The sequence below is a fragment of the Eretmochelys imbricata genome, chromosome 1 (assembly GCF_965152235.1).
Source record: "Eretmochelys imbricata isolate rEreImb1 chromosome 1, rEreImb1.hap1, whole genome shotgun sequence".
NCBI lineage: Eukaryota > Metazoa > Chordata > Testudines > Cheloniidae > Eretmochelys > Eretmochelys imbricata.
In genome coordinates, this window is record NC_135572.1 from 24,594,076 (window position 1) to 24,615,004 (window position 20,929).

A 20,929-nucleotide genomic window follows, 5' to 3' on the forward strand; every position below is an offset into this window, starting at 1 on the left:
GGACACAGTACTCCAGCTGAGGCCTCACCAGTGTTGAGGCAGGGCAGTTTTACCTCCTGTGTCATACATATGACACTCCTGTTAATACGCCCCAGAATATTGGTCTTTTTTTGCAGCTGCACCTTATTGTTTACTCTCATTCAATTTGTGATCCATGATAAATACTAATTCCTTTCCAGTTTATTTCCAGAAATAAATTAGTCTGGCGCTTATTTTATATGGGAACTTCTGGAGTTCTTGAAATAACTCCCATTGTAACACGCTATTGTTTAGAGTTTGATCTCTGCCAATAAAGTAAAATTAAAAGAAAATTTAGTAATGTGTGTGTGACAGTTATGCTATCCCTCACAATCTCTGTTTTTAGAAATAAACTGGAATATAATAGCTATCTGCAGGTGAAGTGTTCCTTTACAAATTACAGAAGCCAGTCTAACAATTTAAAGTTAACAGAAACCTAATTTTATTGCTGTTCTCACAAAAGTAATAATATATGATTAACCTTTTGAGAAGACTCCTTTGTAATGGTATTTATGTGATGTTTCATGGAATCATAGTATATCAGGGTTGTGAGGGACCTCAGGAAGTCATCTAGTCCAACCCCCTGCTCAAAGCAGGACCAATCCCCAACTAAATCATTCGGTTTCCATCCTCTTTACTTTACCCCATCCAGGGCTTCCCTTTTTTTTGTATTTTTGACTATGTCTTAATAGAGACAGACTTATGGATCCACTTCCTTTCCCATTTGCAATTTCATAACACCCCTGTGGCAATTACAACAATTACTGTAGGATTAGTAAGGTTTTGTTTGAAATATTATTCTTGTGTGAGTTCCATGATTTTTGCTTCAGGAAATACTCTTATGTTTCCTGCTGAAAATCTCACTGTGGGACAACACTTTTTTTGTTGTTGAATGGTTATCTTCACATTTTTCTCTCTACTTTCTTTCTCACTTCACCCTCTTATGAGAACCCTCATTTCATTGCCCAGTAAATTTTCATCAGTCTGGTTTATTATCTTTATTTTGTCATTGGATTACTTCCCCTTTGTCCATTTGCCTGAGTATTTTAGCATAGTTATTTAAGGGTTCAGAAAGTAAATAGGAAAAGTGAATGGTTTTGGTATGTAAAGTCATATACAATTTCAGTAAAGAGTAAACCAATACTTTGCTAATTCCTCTTAGTCGTCATAAATCTTAATGATAAAATAGATTAGTTATAAGTCAAAAATACTTACTTTTTAAAATTGATATATTGTGTGCTTTTATACTGGGGGGAAAAAGTCCCATAAAAATGACATGGGATTACCTGCTTCACTGCACGTCCTGTGTGTTCTGTTTACAAGAAAAACAATGTTTTTCTAATCGCTAGCCCTACAAATTCAGCCTGGGAGCCAATGGACTTGATTGATATATGTGATTATTTGGTTATATATGTTCATTCTTCGTTTGTATTTTTGAGAGAATATTAATATAGAAAATACTATACAGGTTTTTACCTCTTAGATAATTAAACATTTCATGATTCTCACTTCAAAGATTTTATGAATGTTCAATTTTAAATCCACAGAGGGCATTTGTTTTGTTTTGTTTGAGCACTACGTTAGCCTTTTCCTTTTTCATTTAACAATGGCTTAAATTATGAAGGGAACAGTTTTTACTGTTTATTTTTTTAGACTCTTATGAGAACATATTAAAGTGTAAAAACATTAATGTTGTCAGGAAGCAAAACAACTTCTGTGTAAACACACAAGCTGCAGAATAACAAGAGGGTTAATAAAATATATGGCAGTAATAGGAAATGAAGGATACATTCTGTAAAATATCTCCCTTGGGTTACCTTATGTGTGAGACTTTGTCATCTTATTATAAACATTCCAATTGCTCAGGCTTAAAACATTAGTTAACATTTGCAGCCCTGAATCACTGCAGTTGAAATTATTAATGTTGTGGTAGCTGCGGATATATGAACATGGATTTGCTCTTGCTGCTAAATCCTAGGCAAACTATGACTCTGGCCATAGCCAAACTTCATAAGCTGGAAAGGTTTTTCGTCCCTTTCATTCAGGGATGCCATGTGTTTTGGTTTAATTCCCACATCTTTCCCTTAAAAACAGTATCCAGAGAGGTGTTTGTTATTTTAAATAATATTCTAAAACCAATTTTTCCCCATGTGGTTTAGAGGTTACTTCAGGCATCTGTGTGTGGGCATAGCTCATTTTGCAGTCCATCAACTATTTCCTTGTTTTGTTTGTTCACAAAATGAAGGAAACTTTTAAAATACAACCAGTTTATGTATAAAATGTAATCTAACAGATTTATAAAATCTGTTATCAAACATCTCAAAGTGCATGTGCAGAGATAAAACACATTAATAAGACACAATGATCTTGAAATCTAGTCAGCTTTTTTTAAAAAAATATAGTTGAAAGTAGTTTCAGGGGATGCCTCTCCTACTAGATTCAGAGTAACAGCCATGTTAGTCTGTATTTGCAAAAAGAAAAGGAGTACTTGTGGCACCTTAGAGACTAACCAATTTATTTGAGCATAAGCTTTTGTGAGCTACAGCTCACTTCATCGGATGCATACTGTGGAAAATACAGAAGATGTTTTTATACACACAAACCATGAAAAATGGGTGTTTATCACTACAAAAGGTTTTCTCTCCCCCCACCCTACTCTTCTGCTGATAATAGCTTATCTAAAGTGATCACTATCCTTACAATGTTTACGATAATCAAGGTGGGCCATTTCCAGCACAAATCCAGGTTTTCTCCCCCGCCCCCCCCCCCAAACAAACCCACTCTCCTGTTGGTAATAGCTTATCTAAAGTGATCACTCTCCTTACAATGCGTATGATAATCAAGGTGGGCCATTTCCAGCACAAATCCAGGGTTTAACAAGAACGTCTGAGGAACAGTGGGGGGGAGGAATAAACAAGGGAAATAGGTTACTTTTTTGTAACCATTCCCAGTCTCTATTCAAACCTAAGTTAATTGTATCCAATTTGCAAATTAATTCCAATTCAGCAGCCTCTCGTTTGTGTGTATAAAAACATCTTCTGTATTTTCCACAGTATGCATCCGATGAAGTGAGCTGTAGCTCACGAAAGCTTATGCTCAGATAAATTGGTTAGTCTCTAAGGTGCCACAAGTACTCCTTTTCTTTTTTCTCCTACTAGAGTTCCCTTGTCAATTTCGGTTTTTTGTTTTTTTTTTACAATGTTTCCTGTTTTAAAAATTATTTTTCTGTCCCTCAATTGCTCACAAACAAGTGAAAGTAAGGGCCTGACTTTGTAACCCTTAGGCTGAATCATACTTACTTATGTGAGTAACTTCATTAGGATCAGGAAAATCAGTGAAATCAATCAAACACTAAGTAAACAAACAAAAAGACATTTTTCCCTTTTAATTCCTTGTGGTAATCTTCCCACGTTACTAAAATCATTAGTAGATATGTTTTCACACCGTGTGATTTTTGAGTTGATGATGTCCTCTTGATTAACAGCATATTTAAGACTTAGGGTGAAATCTGTCCCTATTGAAGTCAATGGGAGTTTTGCCACTGATTTCAATAAGGCCAGGATTTCCTCCTTACTGCAAGTCTACTACCAACTAATTAATGCAAACTATTTCTGTAAAGTCGGAGGAAGTTCTTACTGTACATTTCCCTGTCTATATATGTCTGTTTTGGTATTTGCATTATAAGCTACTTTGCACAGAAGTTTAGCCTTCGAAAGAAGGCTCCTCTTTGTTTCTCTATTTCAAATGAAGAGGGGAAAGATCTGACCCATCAGGTTATAGCTTGGTTGCATAATAAATTGGGCATTGACTTCAATTACCTAAGTATTATAATATTCCTTGTGAATTAAGGGAGTTTTACTTTGGCTCCCAACTGCTTTATATTAAGATTTTTTGTAATGTAATCTTTTACGTCACTTTGTGCTTATTTCCCAAGGTGAGTGTGGTAATGAGAGAGGAGTTTACTTTATGAAGCTGGCAAACTGTAAAGATTAGATTAGAACAGAATACAATATGGAGGTGACCTAGAAGCAGATTTTCATAAAGGGAACTTTAAATTTGTTTGAAGTAATTTCACTACAGAATTTCAGTTAAATCATCAGTGAAAATGGTGCATATATACTAAAAATATTCTCAGACGATGTAGGTGAATATGAAGAATAATATTTTAATCTCAAGTCAGCAGAGTACTTCTAGATGATACATCTGAACAGCAGTCTTTATCTAATGACATGCTCCCCAGTTGGCTGTTTGGGATCAAACAGACCTTGTAACAAACTGAACTGCTGCCAATATCATCACTGCTGCTAAAACAAAATAATTAACTTTTGCCAGCATGCTGAGCTACAACTGTGACAGCACATGTGCGTGGAAATTCTGTCTGGGACTATGCCGAGAGGTAGCAGTGAAAACATGCGGGGGGAAGAAGCAGGTACTCACCAGAAGTGCAGTGTTTATATGTGCAACAGTAGTTTCATTAACTGCAGAAATTAAGTACTTTAGTCATAAATGTAAGTATGCTTCTGGTTTGAGCAGGCTAGTTACGAAACTGAAACAAATCCTCATAATTTTACCACACTGTTTAACTGACAGTGTGACCTGAGATGTGATACAAATTCTTTATTTAAGAACACAACCTAATCAAAGTAATAATGCAAATTAGAGAAGAAGACTAATAAGTTAGAAGATAACTCATTACTCTATATTTTAAAGTGTCTTGGCCAGTCTAATTGATAGAAGTCCCAAGCAGTGGGGACTGCATAACTTCCCTTTTCCAGAGCTTAGTAGATTTCAGTTTTTCCTGATATTCAGCTTCATTTTTCTGCTTTTTAAGTTTTATCACATTCTTCTAGTTATACCTCCATGCACCACCCTAAGTCACTATTCTCCCTCTTATTCAGCTCTTTCAACCTCTTCTCCTGCTTCTTGAAAATATTCATAGCCCTGGGCTGGCCCGAGCGGCTCCCTTCCTCCCCCACTCCCCTCAAGAGGGCTGGCCAAAGCCCTCCCAGCCTCCCATCCGCACGGGGCTGGCCTGAGATCCTGCTCCCCACAAGTGCCTGGGGCCAGCCCAATCCCCCTCCCCCTTGCACATGGGGCTGGTCCTCCAAGCCTGCACACAGAGCTCATGGTCTGGAGTCCCCCAGCGCCCGCCCGCCCACGCACTCGGCTTCTCATGCAGGTCAGGTCAGCATGAGACGCTCCCCCTAACCCATCCTCCACCGCAGGGCTGGCATTGCCACTCGTCTCCTCCCCCAGCTCCTACGTGTTCCTTTGCGTCCCGCTAGGGTTCGCACCCCATTTTTTTGGCAAAACTCTGTATTCGTCCCATTTGCTCTTTCCAGCTGATGATCAGAGCAAAAGGGCAAATGCCCAGTTTTGTCAAAAAAGTTGGGACGGCTGGGACAGGGCCTAAAATATGGACTGTCCCAGCCAAAATAGGACATAGGGTCACCCTACATAGCTCTCTTCTGAAATCCCTTCCATTTGTCCGTATCTTTTGGATAACATTGTGTCCAAACGTAATATTCTCTCTAAATTTCCTTGTTTTTAAACTTCAGCCATCAGTAGTGTTTGAGTGCCTCACAAGAAGTTTGCAATCCCGAAGAGGCCAGAAGTTCCTGGGGCACAGAGGCACAGCACAAAACTTGCATCACTAGGAGGCACAGGGAACTAAGCATTTTTGTGTCCTCTCAATTGTGGGCAATTGCAGGGAACAGTGAGGGCTCCAGAGTATTGTATGCAGCCCTATAGGGCTGCCTAAGTTACAGCTTTCTATGGTTGATAGTGCTTCCCAGCTTCCCCACAGCACTGTGTAATGCAGCCCTGCCCTCAGCATATACCGCAACCCTGCCTGTGCCCATGACATGTCCCCTATTCTGGGGCTTGTGGCAGGAGCCTCATAGAACAGTGTAAGCTGCTTTGTGCAAAGCCTACACTAGGGGGAATTCTTCTCTGGCTGGACGTGGGACTCAACTGGCCCTTTTACAGTGACAGCGGATGGGAGAAAATCCCTCTTCTGTACTGAAATCTTAGCCCCGTTGCAGCCAATGGGATTTTGCCATTGACTTCCATGGACAAAGAATTTTGCTTTGAATGTCTAAAAGGCAATCCTGAATATTGTGTGCTGCTTCTGACAACCTTTAAAAGGAAACGAAAGAAAAATGTTTGGAAACTTGCTAATAAATTCCTCCTTAAACCCAATTGGTCTGAATAATAGTAAAAGTAACGTTTGTAAAGCACTTTGAAAATAAAAAATGCTATATTAGCATAGTGAAAGTTTGGAAGCAGTATCCCTGCCATGTGGAAAAGACTGGTAACAGTTCTAAATGCCACATCTCAAGTGTTCCCCCTAAAGTTCGCTAAATGCTAAAAATGACTGAATTTTGCTATCCTAAGGTCAACATTCCTGTCTTAGTGGACAGTCAGATGAAAATTGGATATTTTTCCTTCCTATGCTGACTATCTTAAAGAGTCGTCTAGAGTGGCCCTGATGGAGAAACTAATAGGAACAATAACCAAAGTTATCAGGTCACTTGTGAAAGGACTACAATAATTTAATGATATGCATTCACTTTCTCCCCTCATGTTACCATTTCAGTTTTATTTACTCTTTCCTTATAGAGTCTTCTAGCCCTTTAGATCTATAGTATATTTACATTAGGGTACGTTAAAAAGGGGGAAAGTTGCCTGTAAGTATTTGTAAGATATGTCTGAATAATTACACTGTATATACTGTGCTCTGTATTATTTCCAAATGGAAAACACTAAAAATAAAATGATAAAAGTTCCAAATTCCTAATCCTAGGATGGTCTTGAAGGTGATGTTCTCAGGCCATTAAAAAAAATATTTTGCTCAACTGTCCCCCACAGATCTAAATTTATCTCTGTTCCATACAATGTTGGTATCCTTCCATTTGAGTGAACTGTAGAGCATGTCATCCGATGGCTGGTTATGTAAAACTTTACCTGAAGGAAATCAATCTCACATTGTTTCAAACTCTGCCTACTTTGCTGGTTTTTGTCATTGCACCATCCTGACCTAGCTTTTATATTTTTATTTATTCATTTATACAGGGCCTGAACTAAAGCCTACTGAAATGATGATTGTTTCTGTTGACTTCAGTAGGCTTTGGATCAGGCCCATACAACATGGAAAATGAAGGTAAACTTCACATTCTAATGTCTGTGAGGCCTCCTCTGATCCTAAACAGATTTAGATATAGAGTTAGTCTAACTTTCTTATGTAATAATCTTCTTTCTCCTTCTTATAGGTCCTTTTGTTCTGCATCACAGCTGCTCTGTTCATGTTCTTTTTCAGGTATGTTATGTTACTAGTATTTCTATTCATATTAAAGGATTACTTGAAACAGAAAATTGCCCACTTATTTGATTCTGAGCTCAAGATACCACCACCTAGTATATTTCTGGAGCAGGCCTGCTGGATAGGTCTTAGGTCCTCTTGCTGCTGGTAGTCCCAAAAACTTAATTGTGCATGAAGACAAATCATCCAAAGAGTTTAGAAGAAAAGTGAGTTTATGAGGTGTGTGTTTATGTGTTGTGTGTGTGTGTGTGTGTATATACACACACACACACACATGCAGATAAACAGCTGTGGAGCATATTTAAACTAATAAAAACTGTGCCAAGGCAGCCCTTGTAGGTATGAAACATCTATATTCCATCCCAGTTGTTCTGAATGGTTTACTGCTAGGAAGATAGTTGTTATTCTTTATAAGTAAATATTAGGAGCATATGAACTAATACATACAGCATGTACACTGATCATTTCAGTAACTGTAAAATCACAATAAAAGAAGTGATTGTAAAATATCTTTTGGAGTGCAGCTGTCCCTATTTTTAATTGGAGTGTAGATGGTTTTTAATTTGTTTTTACATACTTTATTATTATATATCAATTTGTATTCTTCTTTTTAAAACTATGCAGTTTCTGGTTTTGGTTAGAAACTCTGACAAAGTTTTAAAACGTTCCTTTTCTTAGTTTGTAAGAAATGTATATTTAAAATGTGTAACTCTTCAGTACTTGAATTTTAAATATCAGTTTCCTAACGTCATTCCATCCCTATATTTGGTAGTCATTCCTTAAAATAACATATACCTACAACCTTTGTGTTAGAATTTTCTGGTAGCAGTCCTGGAGTTTCACAACTGTGTTTTGTTTTGTTTTTCATAATTACATAGCCATTGAATCACTTACAAGTATTGGCTGAGAATATACTGTGGAGGGGGGAAACATTATTGTAAAAGCTTCTAAAAAGCATTCCTTTCCTCATCTACTACCCATTAAGATTCTGAAATTGGCAGACTCCTCTTTGTTTTGTTTTGTGCTGCTCTCCTTAGCTGTGTTATGGCAGCATATGATTAGCCTGGGGGATTTCACTTGTAATGTTGATACTAGACACCTGTCTAGAGGAATTCTTATAAGAAAATCTAAAATGCTGGGTAATTTTGTGAAAGTTATGAATGCTGGTTATTTTAAAAGTTGCTAATTATTTGTTTGTTTCTGTGGTGGTGAATGAGTGATTTAAAGAGGAAATTAAAAGCTAAAATGAAAACTGAGTACAGCACAGGAATATGTGCTGAGTTCCTCCATTAACCAGCCTATGTAGGGCATTTAGCACAGCAATATATTGTATGTTGCCATTTAAAAATTCCCTTTGTTCTCTGTGAAATACTCTAATAAATTCTTGCTTAATCAAAGACATCACTGAATGTGTCATTCTGTAATACCACTGCTTGAGAGTCCCTTGGATGGATACCAAAACCACCACCTCTCTTCTAGTAGCCCAGTCGCTTTAGGACAGGATCGAAGCATACTAATGAGGCAGCATCAGGAAATTTTAATGTCTCTATCCATGCTATAATAACATATGATTTGCCATACTGTGATCCAACTGGTACAATAACCTATTTTAGTCCGTGGCCAGAAGATTCTTTTGAGAAAGTCCTTGCTGTCCTTTGTGCAGTGTGGCATGAAAGATAAACCCAGAAGGAAGGCCAAGCTACAGGTCTACTATGACCTCACTGCACCGCACATAGTGAGGGATGTAGATTTTAAAGATTTGTGTAGTCACAGGTCCTTCAGAGGACAATCCTGTGGGGCGTGGTTCACAGTCTTTCTCCCTTTCTGCAGAACAGATTTCCTGCCTCCTCAAAAACGACTGAAATGGAAGGGCAACCCTGAGGAGCTAGATGAGGAGTTAGGACAATGCAGGACAAGGGGAGTCAGGACAAGGGGCCAGTCAGAGTACCTTCAAAGAAAAGAGAAAGGTGATGCCCAAATGTTGGCCATGATTCCAGCTATGATCTAAGTACAGCTGCACCATATTTCCATCCTCTACAAAAAAGACCACAGATGGAGGATGTTGGTCTCAGTTCTATTTCTGAGGATAAGAGTGAATGTAGTAATGGGCCCTCAAGCCCATCCCTTTTTTCTTCTCTTGAACCAGGGTCTCTCCCCCTATTTCTCAATTAACCTGGCCCAAATGGGAAACCCGATGCAGCACTCGACTTCAGAGTACCCTCTGGATCTGCAAGCCTGGAGTCTGGTTTGCAACAAGGGAGAAAATTGTTAGCCTAGTGACTGCAGCAGAATCCCTCTGCTCCCAGATGGTGAAGACATAGGACCTTCACTCAGGACCTTGTCCTGTCACCCATCAGTGATAAATCTCTCAACCCCCAAGCTCCTTTTCCCAGGAGCCTCTGGAGGGAGCTTTGTGTAGGGAGCTACAAGGGCTGTCACAGGAAGAAAAGAAGACAAATCACATGGGGAATAGTCATTAAACTATCTGTCATCTGGTGCAGAGTTGGTCAGTAAACCCCAGGGACTTCTACTGCATGCTATTCCTGGTCACAAACAAATCTCCTGTTCCTGATGACAAACAAATTCATCAGGAGCTCAACTTGGAAGACCTCCAACAGATTCCCAGAAAATATGTAGTTCAAGATAGGGACACCCAAATCTACTCAGACATTCATCACATAGAGGATTTTCCCATTGTCTGTAGGGGAACATCTTCTATATCCCCATTTATTGATCCCACAGGAAAAACCTGTGCTTTATCTTGGGACAACAGCATTTCCAATAAAGGTTTTTGGCCTTTGGTTTGTCCATCAGTTCTAGAATATCCCATGTGGTTAAGGTGGCCTTTTCCAGGATCTACAAGACAACAACAACAACAATTTATGTTGATAATACCAGAACTGTCTTCCTGTGGCAATAACAGCCTCATGAGGAAGATGGAAATCAAATGCCTTATAAGAAAGGATCTTCCAAGCAGCTACATGGTTCAATTCACACATGCTCTTTGTTCTCCAAGTTGAGCTTGGCTGATGCTGCCTTTGCGACAAAAGTGCTCCAATCTGTAGTCCCCCACTAGTAAAAGAGAAAAAAATCAATATCTGTATATAATCTTAATAAGGTTATCTCTCTCCCTTGAGGCACACCGCTAATCTCATTGTAGCAAATATATGGTCACTATTACATGAGAATAGGACATTTTTTCCATGTCTCCCTGAATATTTCCTTTCTCAGCACAATGAATTTCAAAGATCCAGCCCGCCCTAAGGTGATTGTTCTGTTATAAACAAAGATTTGATATGACCTTTGGTTCAGCTGATAAATGTATATGTTTCTGTTAAGCTCTGCAGTATATGGAATATCTATCTTGAGTTATTTGTGAAGTAAATTCAATATAGACCATTTTATCAGGAGTTACCATTTGCTGTGGAAGTTTAACTCAAACTGGCAGGACCAAACCTCTTCCTGCCAATGTCTGGCATGTCTGAGTCTTCCTCCACAGCAGCAAATAGGCTGAGGATCCTACATAATGTATCTGTGGACGTTATTACTCAGAGAAAGAAAATTTTCAAGTATAATTCACACAAACTTTCCTATTATTCATTGTGTAAAAAGGTATTTCCTTTTCTCAGTTTTTGAAGTTTTGTCTTTTACGTTTTATGGAAAACCCCTTATTCTTGTATTAAATCAGGTGCTGTCTTATATATCATCTCTTAATCAGTCATTTTATATACCTCTTTCGTGTCCCTTCTTATTTGTCTCCTCTGTAAACTACGCCATCCTGATCTTTTTAGTCTCTCCTCAGATGGAAGTCTTTTCATGCATCCAGTTCATTTCCTCTGCTAATCTCCAGACCACTTCTATTTCTGTTTTTTTCACTTTCAAGACAAGGGTGATCAGAACTGAACATAAAGAAAAGGAGTACTTGTGGCACCTTAGAGACTAACAAATTTATTTGAGCATAAGCTTTCATGAGCTACAGCTCACTTCATCGGATGCATGCAGTGGAAAATACAGTGGGGAGATTTATATACACAGAGAACATGAAACAATGAGTGTTACCATACACACTGTAAGGACAGTGATCAGGTAAGGTGAGCTATTACCAGCAGGAGAGCGGGGGTGGGGGGACCTTTTGTAGTGATAATCAAGGTGGGCCATTTCCAGCAGTAGTTAAGAACGTGTGAGGTGCTCAAGGTGACAGCATAGCGCCTGTCTATAAAATGACATTACAGTATTTCTAATGTTATTTTCTAAACTAGTCTTTATGTAGCCAAACATTTTCTTTTGTTCTTTTGATGACCATTGCACACTGAGTAGATGTTTTCACAGAACTGTCCATAAAGATCCCCTGGCTTTTTTCCCCTAGCTGGTTACAGCTAATTTAGAACACAGCAATGTGTGTCAGTAGTTCACATTATTCCTTCCTTTCTTACATGTGGCTAAACATGAAAACTTCAGTGCCCAGGAGATCAGTCCAATACTTTTTATGAGCTCTGAATTTAAGAAACAACTTACCTTTCAAACCATCTTTGTTACAAATGAGCAAGTTTGCAAGGCGTTAGCTATTCAAACAGCCAAATTAAACTAGATGCAATTCGGAGTAATAGTTATCTTCTTCTAAATCTACATGTGGGATCTGTGCAGAGAAATATGGCTGTAAGTCTATCTGCTCTTACTTGGCTAACTGTTTTCTGACTTGGCTCCATTTTTAGTGATCACCTCTTTTTTATGACTGAAATGTTCTAAGTTGGCTGTTTTCAGAGAGATCCCATTTTTAAAAATATGGCTGATCATTTTTTTTTTGTAACTTGGCTCGTTTGCTACACGTAAAGTATTTTGCTCAGGGAATTTGTCAGCAATCATTATTAATCATTCTGTTCGCAGGGAAAGTTTAGAAAATGGTTTGTTTTAAAGCAGGTATAAACAGGAAATCACTTGAGAGTGATTCACTTTGGCCTGCTAGACATAAAACTCATTTTCTCTTTTTCAGAGTTTGGGGCAACAAATTCATTACTGGTCATTGCCTTTTCACTGTTGTAATCCTGAACATTATTAACATGGTCTATTTAAAAGTAAATGTAAAGACAAAGGTTTTCCGAAGGCTGTATGAATTGGTAGGTTTCATTACCACATGTGAATGTCGTGACCAACACATTTTTAATTTTATGGGCAGAAGAAAAGTTCTCCTGTTCTAACGTAAATGAGAATATATGTATAATGTTCCTGAGACTTTAGCAGAAGCTGGTTTGGCTCATTCTACTAATAGTCTTGGCACTGTATAATATAACTTAAGATATGCACTTCCGCAAAAGAATGCGTTATGATATTTTTACACGCAACTGGGTGTCTGTTGGGAATAGCTGTAGTTCCACACAAATTTCCTACAGACCATTTGGCAAAGTCTGACATACAAAGGCAATTTAAGTACCCAATGCAAGTAGTTTGAATGCACAGGTTTAATTAAAATTCTTATGTTGGCCTCTTGAAAGTAACTTATTAAAAAGGCCTAAATAAGTCCTCAGTCTTTCCCATTGTATAGCTGGCCCCATGTTACAGGGATGGGGAAAGAGGAGAGTGGAAAAGGGCATGCTGAAGACACCAGATAAAGGGAAAGGCAATCAATGCTGTAATACATAAGAGTAGATTGTCCATTAAGATCTTCCTGAGACCTGGGTTTAGGACCTGAAGCTGCATGGGGATATCAGAGCAGATCATCTGAAAACTGCAGCAGGACAAATTTAATTTTTAAAGGTTGTAATGTTGTTCCTCGCTTGGTTATTGACTAAACTGTAAGCCCAAATTTCGGAGCATTGTACTGTAATTGCTAGAAAGGGTACTCTCTCCCTCCCTTAACTTGATTTTCTGTCTGCTGTGGTACTGTTCACTGAACGAGACTTTGCACTGATGCAGCGGAATTGGGAATCTACATGAGCTAATGAAGCCTTCAGCTCGATGATTCATTTGCTAGCATCAGTTACTCACCACTGAGTCTTCCTTCCTTCCTTAAGACTTGAAGGGGGAAAGGAAGTGAGATGGAGGAAAAGAATTGGGGGGTAGTTTTGACAATCCCCCCAAAAGCTCTTTCCGAAGGCAACTTAAGTGCAGAAGCTACTCTCAGAGGAGTCACTACCTGCACGGTTTCAACGACTGTAGGCACCAACCATTGAGATGTATGGGTTGAATGGAAAATGCCACCAAACTAAGAAGGAAGGTTACCTCTGATGGGGTCATAATAAACAGTCCTCTTTCCTCTCAAGTTTGGAGTATTTAGGGAACATTTTCTGTTTCGCCTTTGTTTAGTAATTTTCAAGTTACTCCCTGCCACCAAGGTTTTTGGCCTATGTTCCCACAGTCTCTTTGTGAGGGTGTGGGGTAGGGTGGCCAGGTGCCTGGTTTTCAACCGGAAAGTCCAGTCGAAAAGGTGACCCGACAGTGTCCTTTCAGATCTACTTGACCCATTGTCCAGTTACTGTGGGTGAAGAAGGCGGGGCGATGTCAGGTCATCACCCACATCAGCCCCTATGGAGCCTGGGCTGCCTCCTACCTGCATCGGGCAGCTGCAGCTCCCAGCCCCAGCTCCGCAGACGAGTCCCTCCTGACCCGGGTGGGGGAGTGGAAGGGGAAAAGGAGTGAGCGACATGGAGGAGGGAGGAAAAGAAGTGGAAGGGGGTGGAGACTTGGGGACAAGAGATAGGACTGGGGCAGGGATTTGGGGTCAATAGGCAGGGCAGGGGTGGAGCCTCGGGGGGAAGAGGCGGGGAAGGGGAGGTTCTGACACTGCTGCTGGAGTGTTCAGTTTTTAAATATTATCAAGTTGGCAACCCTAGTGTGCGTGAAGGAAGCTTCCTGTGAATGGAGGGGCACAGGGATAGGAGGGGAAGCAAGGGGAGCTACTGAAACTTTGGGGGGGTTGCAGGGGCAGCCGGCCTCAGCCTGGGAAGGGGCATCCTGCTAGTTCCTACTGCCACTCCTACGTCAGTTCCTAGAGGACTGGTGCACAGTGCCTTCCTGGTGGCTGGTGCCCTGTGCACTGACACCTTCTTGTCCCTTGCCCATGTGCTGGTGCGCTGTCCCATCCTCCACCCCACCCCAGTGGGTGGTGCACAGGCTCTTGCCCCTCCACAGGGCTGAGTGTCTCCTCCAGGACCTGTGGTGGCTGACAGGAAGGACCGATGTGGGCCAGGGAGTCCTACCTGATCTCATGCACTGTGGAAGCTACTCCAGCCCCTGTTCCAGATCCCGTTCTTGTCCATCCTCTCTCCCCACCATCCTAGCTCCCCATGTGTGGAACATAGTTGGGTCTGGCTTTCACTTCTGCCAGATATTGGGGTGGGAGTGCTAGCCCCTCTCCCTGTCTTCCCAATTACAGTGTCCCGAGGTGTGCCACTGTTAAAGGACATATACATATAAAAGCTTCCCCTCCAAATAATCCGCCAGCCCCTAATCTTTGCATCTCTGTCTGTGATGTGGCTATCCCCAGCTTCACTCCTGACAGCTCACCGTACTCATATCTCCAGCCTCCATCTCTGAGAATGCGTACCTTCCTCCAACAACTCTTCTTTCAGCTCTTCTCAGCTGACTTCTAGGTTGGTTAGATGCATCAACAGGTTTTTCAAGCAGCCTCCTGCAAAGTCTGCTGAGCTGTCCAAACATCATTTTATCTGATGCAGCAGCCATAAGAAAAGAGAGGAAGTCTGACAGAGAGGGTGCTGTAGCTTGGACTGTGGGAGTGGAGTTACAGTCTTTAACTGGGAAAGCGGGGAAAAAAAGGAAGATTTCAGTTGATTGTGGTAGATAATGAAGAGGACAAGTCATGGATACAAAGGGGTCTGGGACGATTGGTAAATTTGGTGCAAGCAAATTATATGTATTTTAATATGGCCAAATACAAAATTGTACATCTAGGAACAAAGAATATAAGCCATAGGATGGGGTCTCTATCTTGGGAAGCAGTGACTTTGAACAACACTTTGGGGGTCATGATGGATAATCAGCTGAACATGAGCTCGCAGTGTGATGCTGTGGCCAAAAGAGCTAATCTTTGGATGTATAAATGGGGGGATCTTGAGTAGAAGTAGGGAGTTATTACACCTCTGCGTTTGGCACACTGAACACTTCTGGAATCCTATGTCCAGTTCTGGTGTCCACAGTTTAAGGAGGATGTTGATAAGTTAGAAAAGATTTAGAGAAGAATCACAAGAATGACTAAAGGATTGAAATCCATGCCTCATATTTTGACTCCAGGAGCTCAATCTATTTAATTTAAAAAAAGAGAAGGTTAATGGGTGACTTGATTACAGTCTGTAAGTGCCTACATTGGGAACAGAAATTCAATAATGGGCTCTTCAATCTAGCAGATAAAAGTCTTAACAAAATCTAATGACTGAATGTTGAAGTGAGATAAATTCAGTCTGGGAATTAGGTGCAAAATTTTAATAATAAGGGTGACTAATTATTGGAACAATTTACCAAGGGTCATGGTAGATTCTCCATCACTAACAATTTTAAAATCAAGATTGGATTTTTTTCTAAAGGATTTACTCTAGTTCAAACAGGAATTAATTCAGGGAAGTTCTATGGCCTTGCCATGCAGTGAGGTCAGACTAGATGGTCCCATCTGACTTTATAATCTGTGAATTTGGGGAAAGTTGAAGGGGGACAAGAGGGTAACAGCAGGAAGAAGAGCAAGAATGAAAGAGGAAGAGAGTAGGAATGGGAGGGAAAGAAGAAGGAAGGAAATTGAGACAAGGGAAGACAGAAGAAGACTGAAACGGAGTATAGAATAGAAAAAAAATATGGAGGGGAAAAATCAGCGTTAACATGGTATGGCAGGGTTGAATAAAAGGTTTTAGATTTACAAAGAGAAGAGGCATATTTTACTGACAATCCCAGTTCTTCCTTTTAAAATTTCTTCTTATCATGCAGTCTTTTGATGATACCTCCTTCTGTCTCAGTTGTCTGCCACATTTTTTCTCTCATTTCTTTAAAGGTGACCATGAGATCAGGGCCTTCAGTGCATACCTCTCACACTTTCTGGATTATCCTAATACACCCAAACTTCTGTAACATGGTCAAGCAGTATTTCAGTTTAATACATGCATAAAATGAATCACATTGAACCAATTTTCATGTTTTTAAATCTCAAAACTTTGTGGAGGAACATCCCTCAAAGGACTTTGCCCATCCACTTTGAGATGTCGACAAGCTCTACTTGGACTTATTATTCACTCCTCTCAGTAAAAAGTTCCTGCCCATGCACCTGACTTTTGGCTGCTTAACTTGTTTTGAAATACACTATTTTTGGCATCTTATAAGTTTCAGATGCAGCAATGCACAAATGACTGTTAAAGACCATTCTGCCAGAAGCTGGTACTGGATCACAGGGAATGGATCATTCACTAATTTCCCTCTTCCTTTCACTCACCCTGAAGCATCTGGCACTGGCCACTGTTGGAAGACAGGCTACTGGACTAGATGAACCACTGGTCTGACCCAGTAAGGCCATTCTTATGATGTTATTATGCCCATTTCTTCCTGCATTTCTCTTCTCTGCTCTCCTTGGTTCCAAAACATTTCCTGTGTGTCTGGGACAGGGAAGATATTGAAGGAGAGATTTAGATGGAATTTTTACTCCACATTTCCTTAACTCAGTCCTGAAAATACAAGGGGGAAGTGGGAGGGATAGATTTCCAGAATAACTGGATAGATTAAAACTGGGCTCTTTTATTATCAGAGCCTTTATGCTCTTTGTTGAGAGAGGGTGAGAAAGGAAGGGAGGGAGGGGCCATTAAGATGGAGGATTGCCAATACAAATGTCGAGTATACAAATTAAATACCTTGGCTTTTTTGTAGCATTTTTGTTTTCCATATTTAGCTGCGGCTTTGTGTGTGCTGAGAATACCAAAACTGTTTAGAACATGGTAATGTATGTACTGTATACTTTTGTAAAAATCTACATAATGAAAAACCTTCAATCTATTCACAATAAACAAACACCTAAATATAAATCCTATCCACATACCTTTAGAAAATCCAGCAATTTGTTTGAAGATATATTGTCAAAGGCCTAGACTGGTTGCTATAGTAATTAATCCTGAGACTACATAGTACTGATTCACAATAGACATGTCTTAATTCATCTGCTCTAAACACTGGAAAGGAAAGCATAAAGCTGCATTTGCAAGCTGAAACTAGTTATTAAGGGAAGTAGGATGATTTGATTAATGGATTTGAACATAAAATTCAGAATAAAGTCACTGTCTTCTGTGGGAAGGAATTTAAGAAGCATATTATTTTACTAAACGTTTATCTGAAACAGATACTGTATGAGTAAACAGTATTTTCTGTTTAAGAACATTTCTGTGATTTCCTATCACAAAACATAAAATTCTTGCAAGCAGAAATATTGAGTTACACATCTTGTTTCTGATATGATTCTTCATTTTAATATAATGTACTGGAGTTTGTACAAGGGAGCCCATTAACAATCGTCTCAAGAGATTCAAAGATAGTCATAAATGCTTCAGGCTGATTTGTTTCAATGAAAGCCTCTTGATTTTTTCAATACATTCCCATGTCTTAAAGAGAGGTTTCCTCCACTGTCTGTCTCTCTCACTCTGTATATAAGTATGTATATGAAACATATTTGTCTATTATATTTATGATTGTAATATAATATAAAATAAGATACGGACACCTGAGAAGTGCAGCTACCCTCTCCTATCATTCAGTTAAGATGAATTACTGAATCTTGTATAAATTCACTGAAAACCAATCAGAGAGCTCCCTTTTCATGCAGAGTTCTCATTCCGTTTCATTATTGTAATTGCAGTACTCTCAAATTAGGGCTATTTACTTTTCTTTACCACTGAAACATATATCCTATATTTTTGAAATGGTATTTCAGAGTGCCCCTAATTGTTTTATAAGTGTTGGGTGTCTCCACATCTTCAGTCCCTTTTATTTGATCAATTAAGCTCCCTTTTGACAACTGCATGTGAAGAGCTGTTTGGTGCCTTTTAACAGGCTAGGACTATAAGGAGTTGCACCTATTTAGATTTTTATATTGCTTATGCCTCACCTTTCTTACTAAGGTGAAAACTCTTTTTTAGTACTTGGTTTTGGCTAATTAGCAGAACATTAGATTGTAAATTACAAAAAGAAACTAATCCTGCTATAGAATAATAGGAATAAAGTTATCAGGTGTTGAAACTAGTTTAACTACATTATCATTTAGTCTTAACCATCTAAGTTAAGAGCCAGGTTAAAAGTTGTTTGTTTCTGAGACAGAACTGAATGCCTAGCAGTATTTAATGTTTTATGTGATTTTTAACTACTTTGTTGGATGCTGGTGATGATGACTGCTTTATTCCGGTTAATATTCAATTACAGAGATGACAACTGTCACCAATGTATTCCACCACTCTGGTTCTGAACAAAGGGTCTTGTAAAAAGATGCCGTATTCTCTCAACACAACAGCAAGAGTCAGCATATCTATAATTGCATCAATTAGCTGTTTTTTAGGCTGTCTTCAGTTTCACTTTTTATTATCAGAAATCAGGATCATAATTGGACTAGAGGTTTTAATATGTGTTCATCACAAACGATTGTGTCGCTTATTCTATTTTTTCCCTCAAATCATAGCTTGAATTCTGCATCACTTGTCACTGAAGTCCCATCATCTTATCAGCAATAGGCAATTTTTCTTTAGTAATTTCACTTTTAATTGGAAAATCTTAAATATTCTGCTGAAGTCTGATTTCTGGAAATTTTAGGTGCTGCAGGTCTGACTAGCAATTGAAAAAAAACCAATGACTACTGCATTTTAGATTTCAAACAGAAGCTGATCAAGTTGAAATGAATGAATTTTAATGTCTTTGTATGCTTGACTTGACACAATTGTAGAATGTTGTTCCTTATAGAAATCTGCAGTGCTCATTTTGCGGGTAATGAGAGTTGCTGTGTAGAATGCTAAAGAAGATTTTGAGGAACTGAAATGTAAGAATCAAAAACTAGAGAGTGTGGAAAATGTATTCTGTTTGCCAAGCTGATTAATGCTATCATGTTTAACATGGAATTGTTGGGGGAGCAAAACCAAAAAAACCCACCAATCCTATTTGCAAATAAAATGCTGTATAATGTTTTTTTAATCATTATACTGTAGGTACCTTGCAGACTTGCCCAAGATTGCACAGCCATCAGTTCAGAATAGAAGTAGAACCTTGAATTCCTAACTCCCAGTTGTCATAGGGCTTGGGGTGCAATCCAGACCAGTAAGGGGTTGTGTCACAACTTGCCCTGCAAGCGAGGGTGCCTTACAGTGCTTTGCTGCTGTAGCACCTAGCCTGGGATGCTCACAGCCAGCCTATAAGCACGCAGGCCACACCCTGAGCATGTGTGCTAGACTACCCTGATTCAGTAACTCTGACCCCAGCAGCCTGTCTACATCCCACAGACCCACTCTGGCTTTGACTAGGCTTGGTTACAATCAGCAAGGTGACCCCAACACACACCCTGTCTCAAATCATCCCCAAATCGTGTGCCCTGCAATGTCCAGCCTTGTCCTGGACAGCTCCAAGAAACAATAACGTTAATTCACAGCCTATTAACTGGGGTAAATACAACCTTTCCTTCAAACACCGCATTGAGTTGGTTTATAGTAAAAAATAAAACAAATTTATTAACAATAAGAAATAGATTAAGTGATGCCAAGTAAAAGGAATAAAGTTAGATAGGGTTACAACCAAATAAAAGTGAAAATACATCTATAAGTCTAAAACTTAACCTTGCAAGGTACAGGCTTTATTCAAGATGGTTTCTCTCACCAGTTATTCTTCTCTCCAGGACCTTCCATAGAAGTACAAGATTCTGCCTTCCTTTGTCTTCCAAGGTGAAAGATCTTGGCCTGAACAGGTGTCTCACCCACATTCCGTTCCCAGAAACTTCAGCCCCCCTGACCCCCCCGGTTGGAGGACCCATCTTTCTCAGCTTGCAAGAGCTCTTTTCCCTGGTGTCTGTTTAGTGATGGATGTCATATATGGCTTCTGTCCTTGCTTATGTCTTCCAGTGTTCAATGACCTTGCTTCAAGAGGCAGGATGATCTCAGGATGATCTTCCCATCCTCCTGCTGATTCCTGTATAAATGGGGTTTCTGTTGTTTTTGGTCACAACATGCTTAATTTCATTGGAGACCGGTAGATAGCTGCCTTCTCTCCTCTTTGGAAGGGAACCTGTTTCACCACAGACTTCAAAATATGATATCATTAAGCATTCTTATTTCCTCATGTAGAGGTAATAAATACATTTCACAATGATATTAATCACCAGTGTGTCATGAGCTTTCAGAAAAGAGCTCACTCTACACACTTTTATAATACAATAATATTGCATACAATCAGGTGATTCAATTGTCTGGCGCACACACTCTCAGGATGTGACCTGCATGCTTGTAGGCTGGCTGTGAGCATCCCAGGCTGGGTGCTACTGCAGAAAGGCACTGAAAAGCACCTAGAGTTGCAGGGCAAGTGGTGACATAACTCCTTACTGGTCTGGATTGCACCCTACACCCCCTGACTCCAATCCTATATGCT

At 39.6% G+C, this 20,929-nt stretch overlaps 1 protein-coding gene across 4 annotated transcripts in view; it reads left to right on the forward strand.

The window, feature by feature from the left end:
* Window positions 1-20,929, forward strand: part of TMEM135 (transmembrane protein 135) — a 385,640-nt gene that overhangs the window by 274,179 nt on the left and 90,532 nt on the right. For all 4 annotated transcript variants that reach the window (XM_077808028.1, XM_077808027.1, XM_077808029.1 and 1 more), the window contains one exon: window positions 7,290-7,336. In XM_077808028.1, coding sequence (XP_077664154.1) covers window positions 7,290-7,336 — 47 coding nt within the window. The remainder of the gene's footprint in view (window positions 1-7,289; window positions 7,337-20,929) is intronic.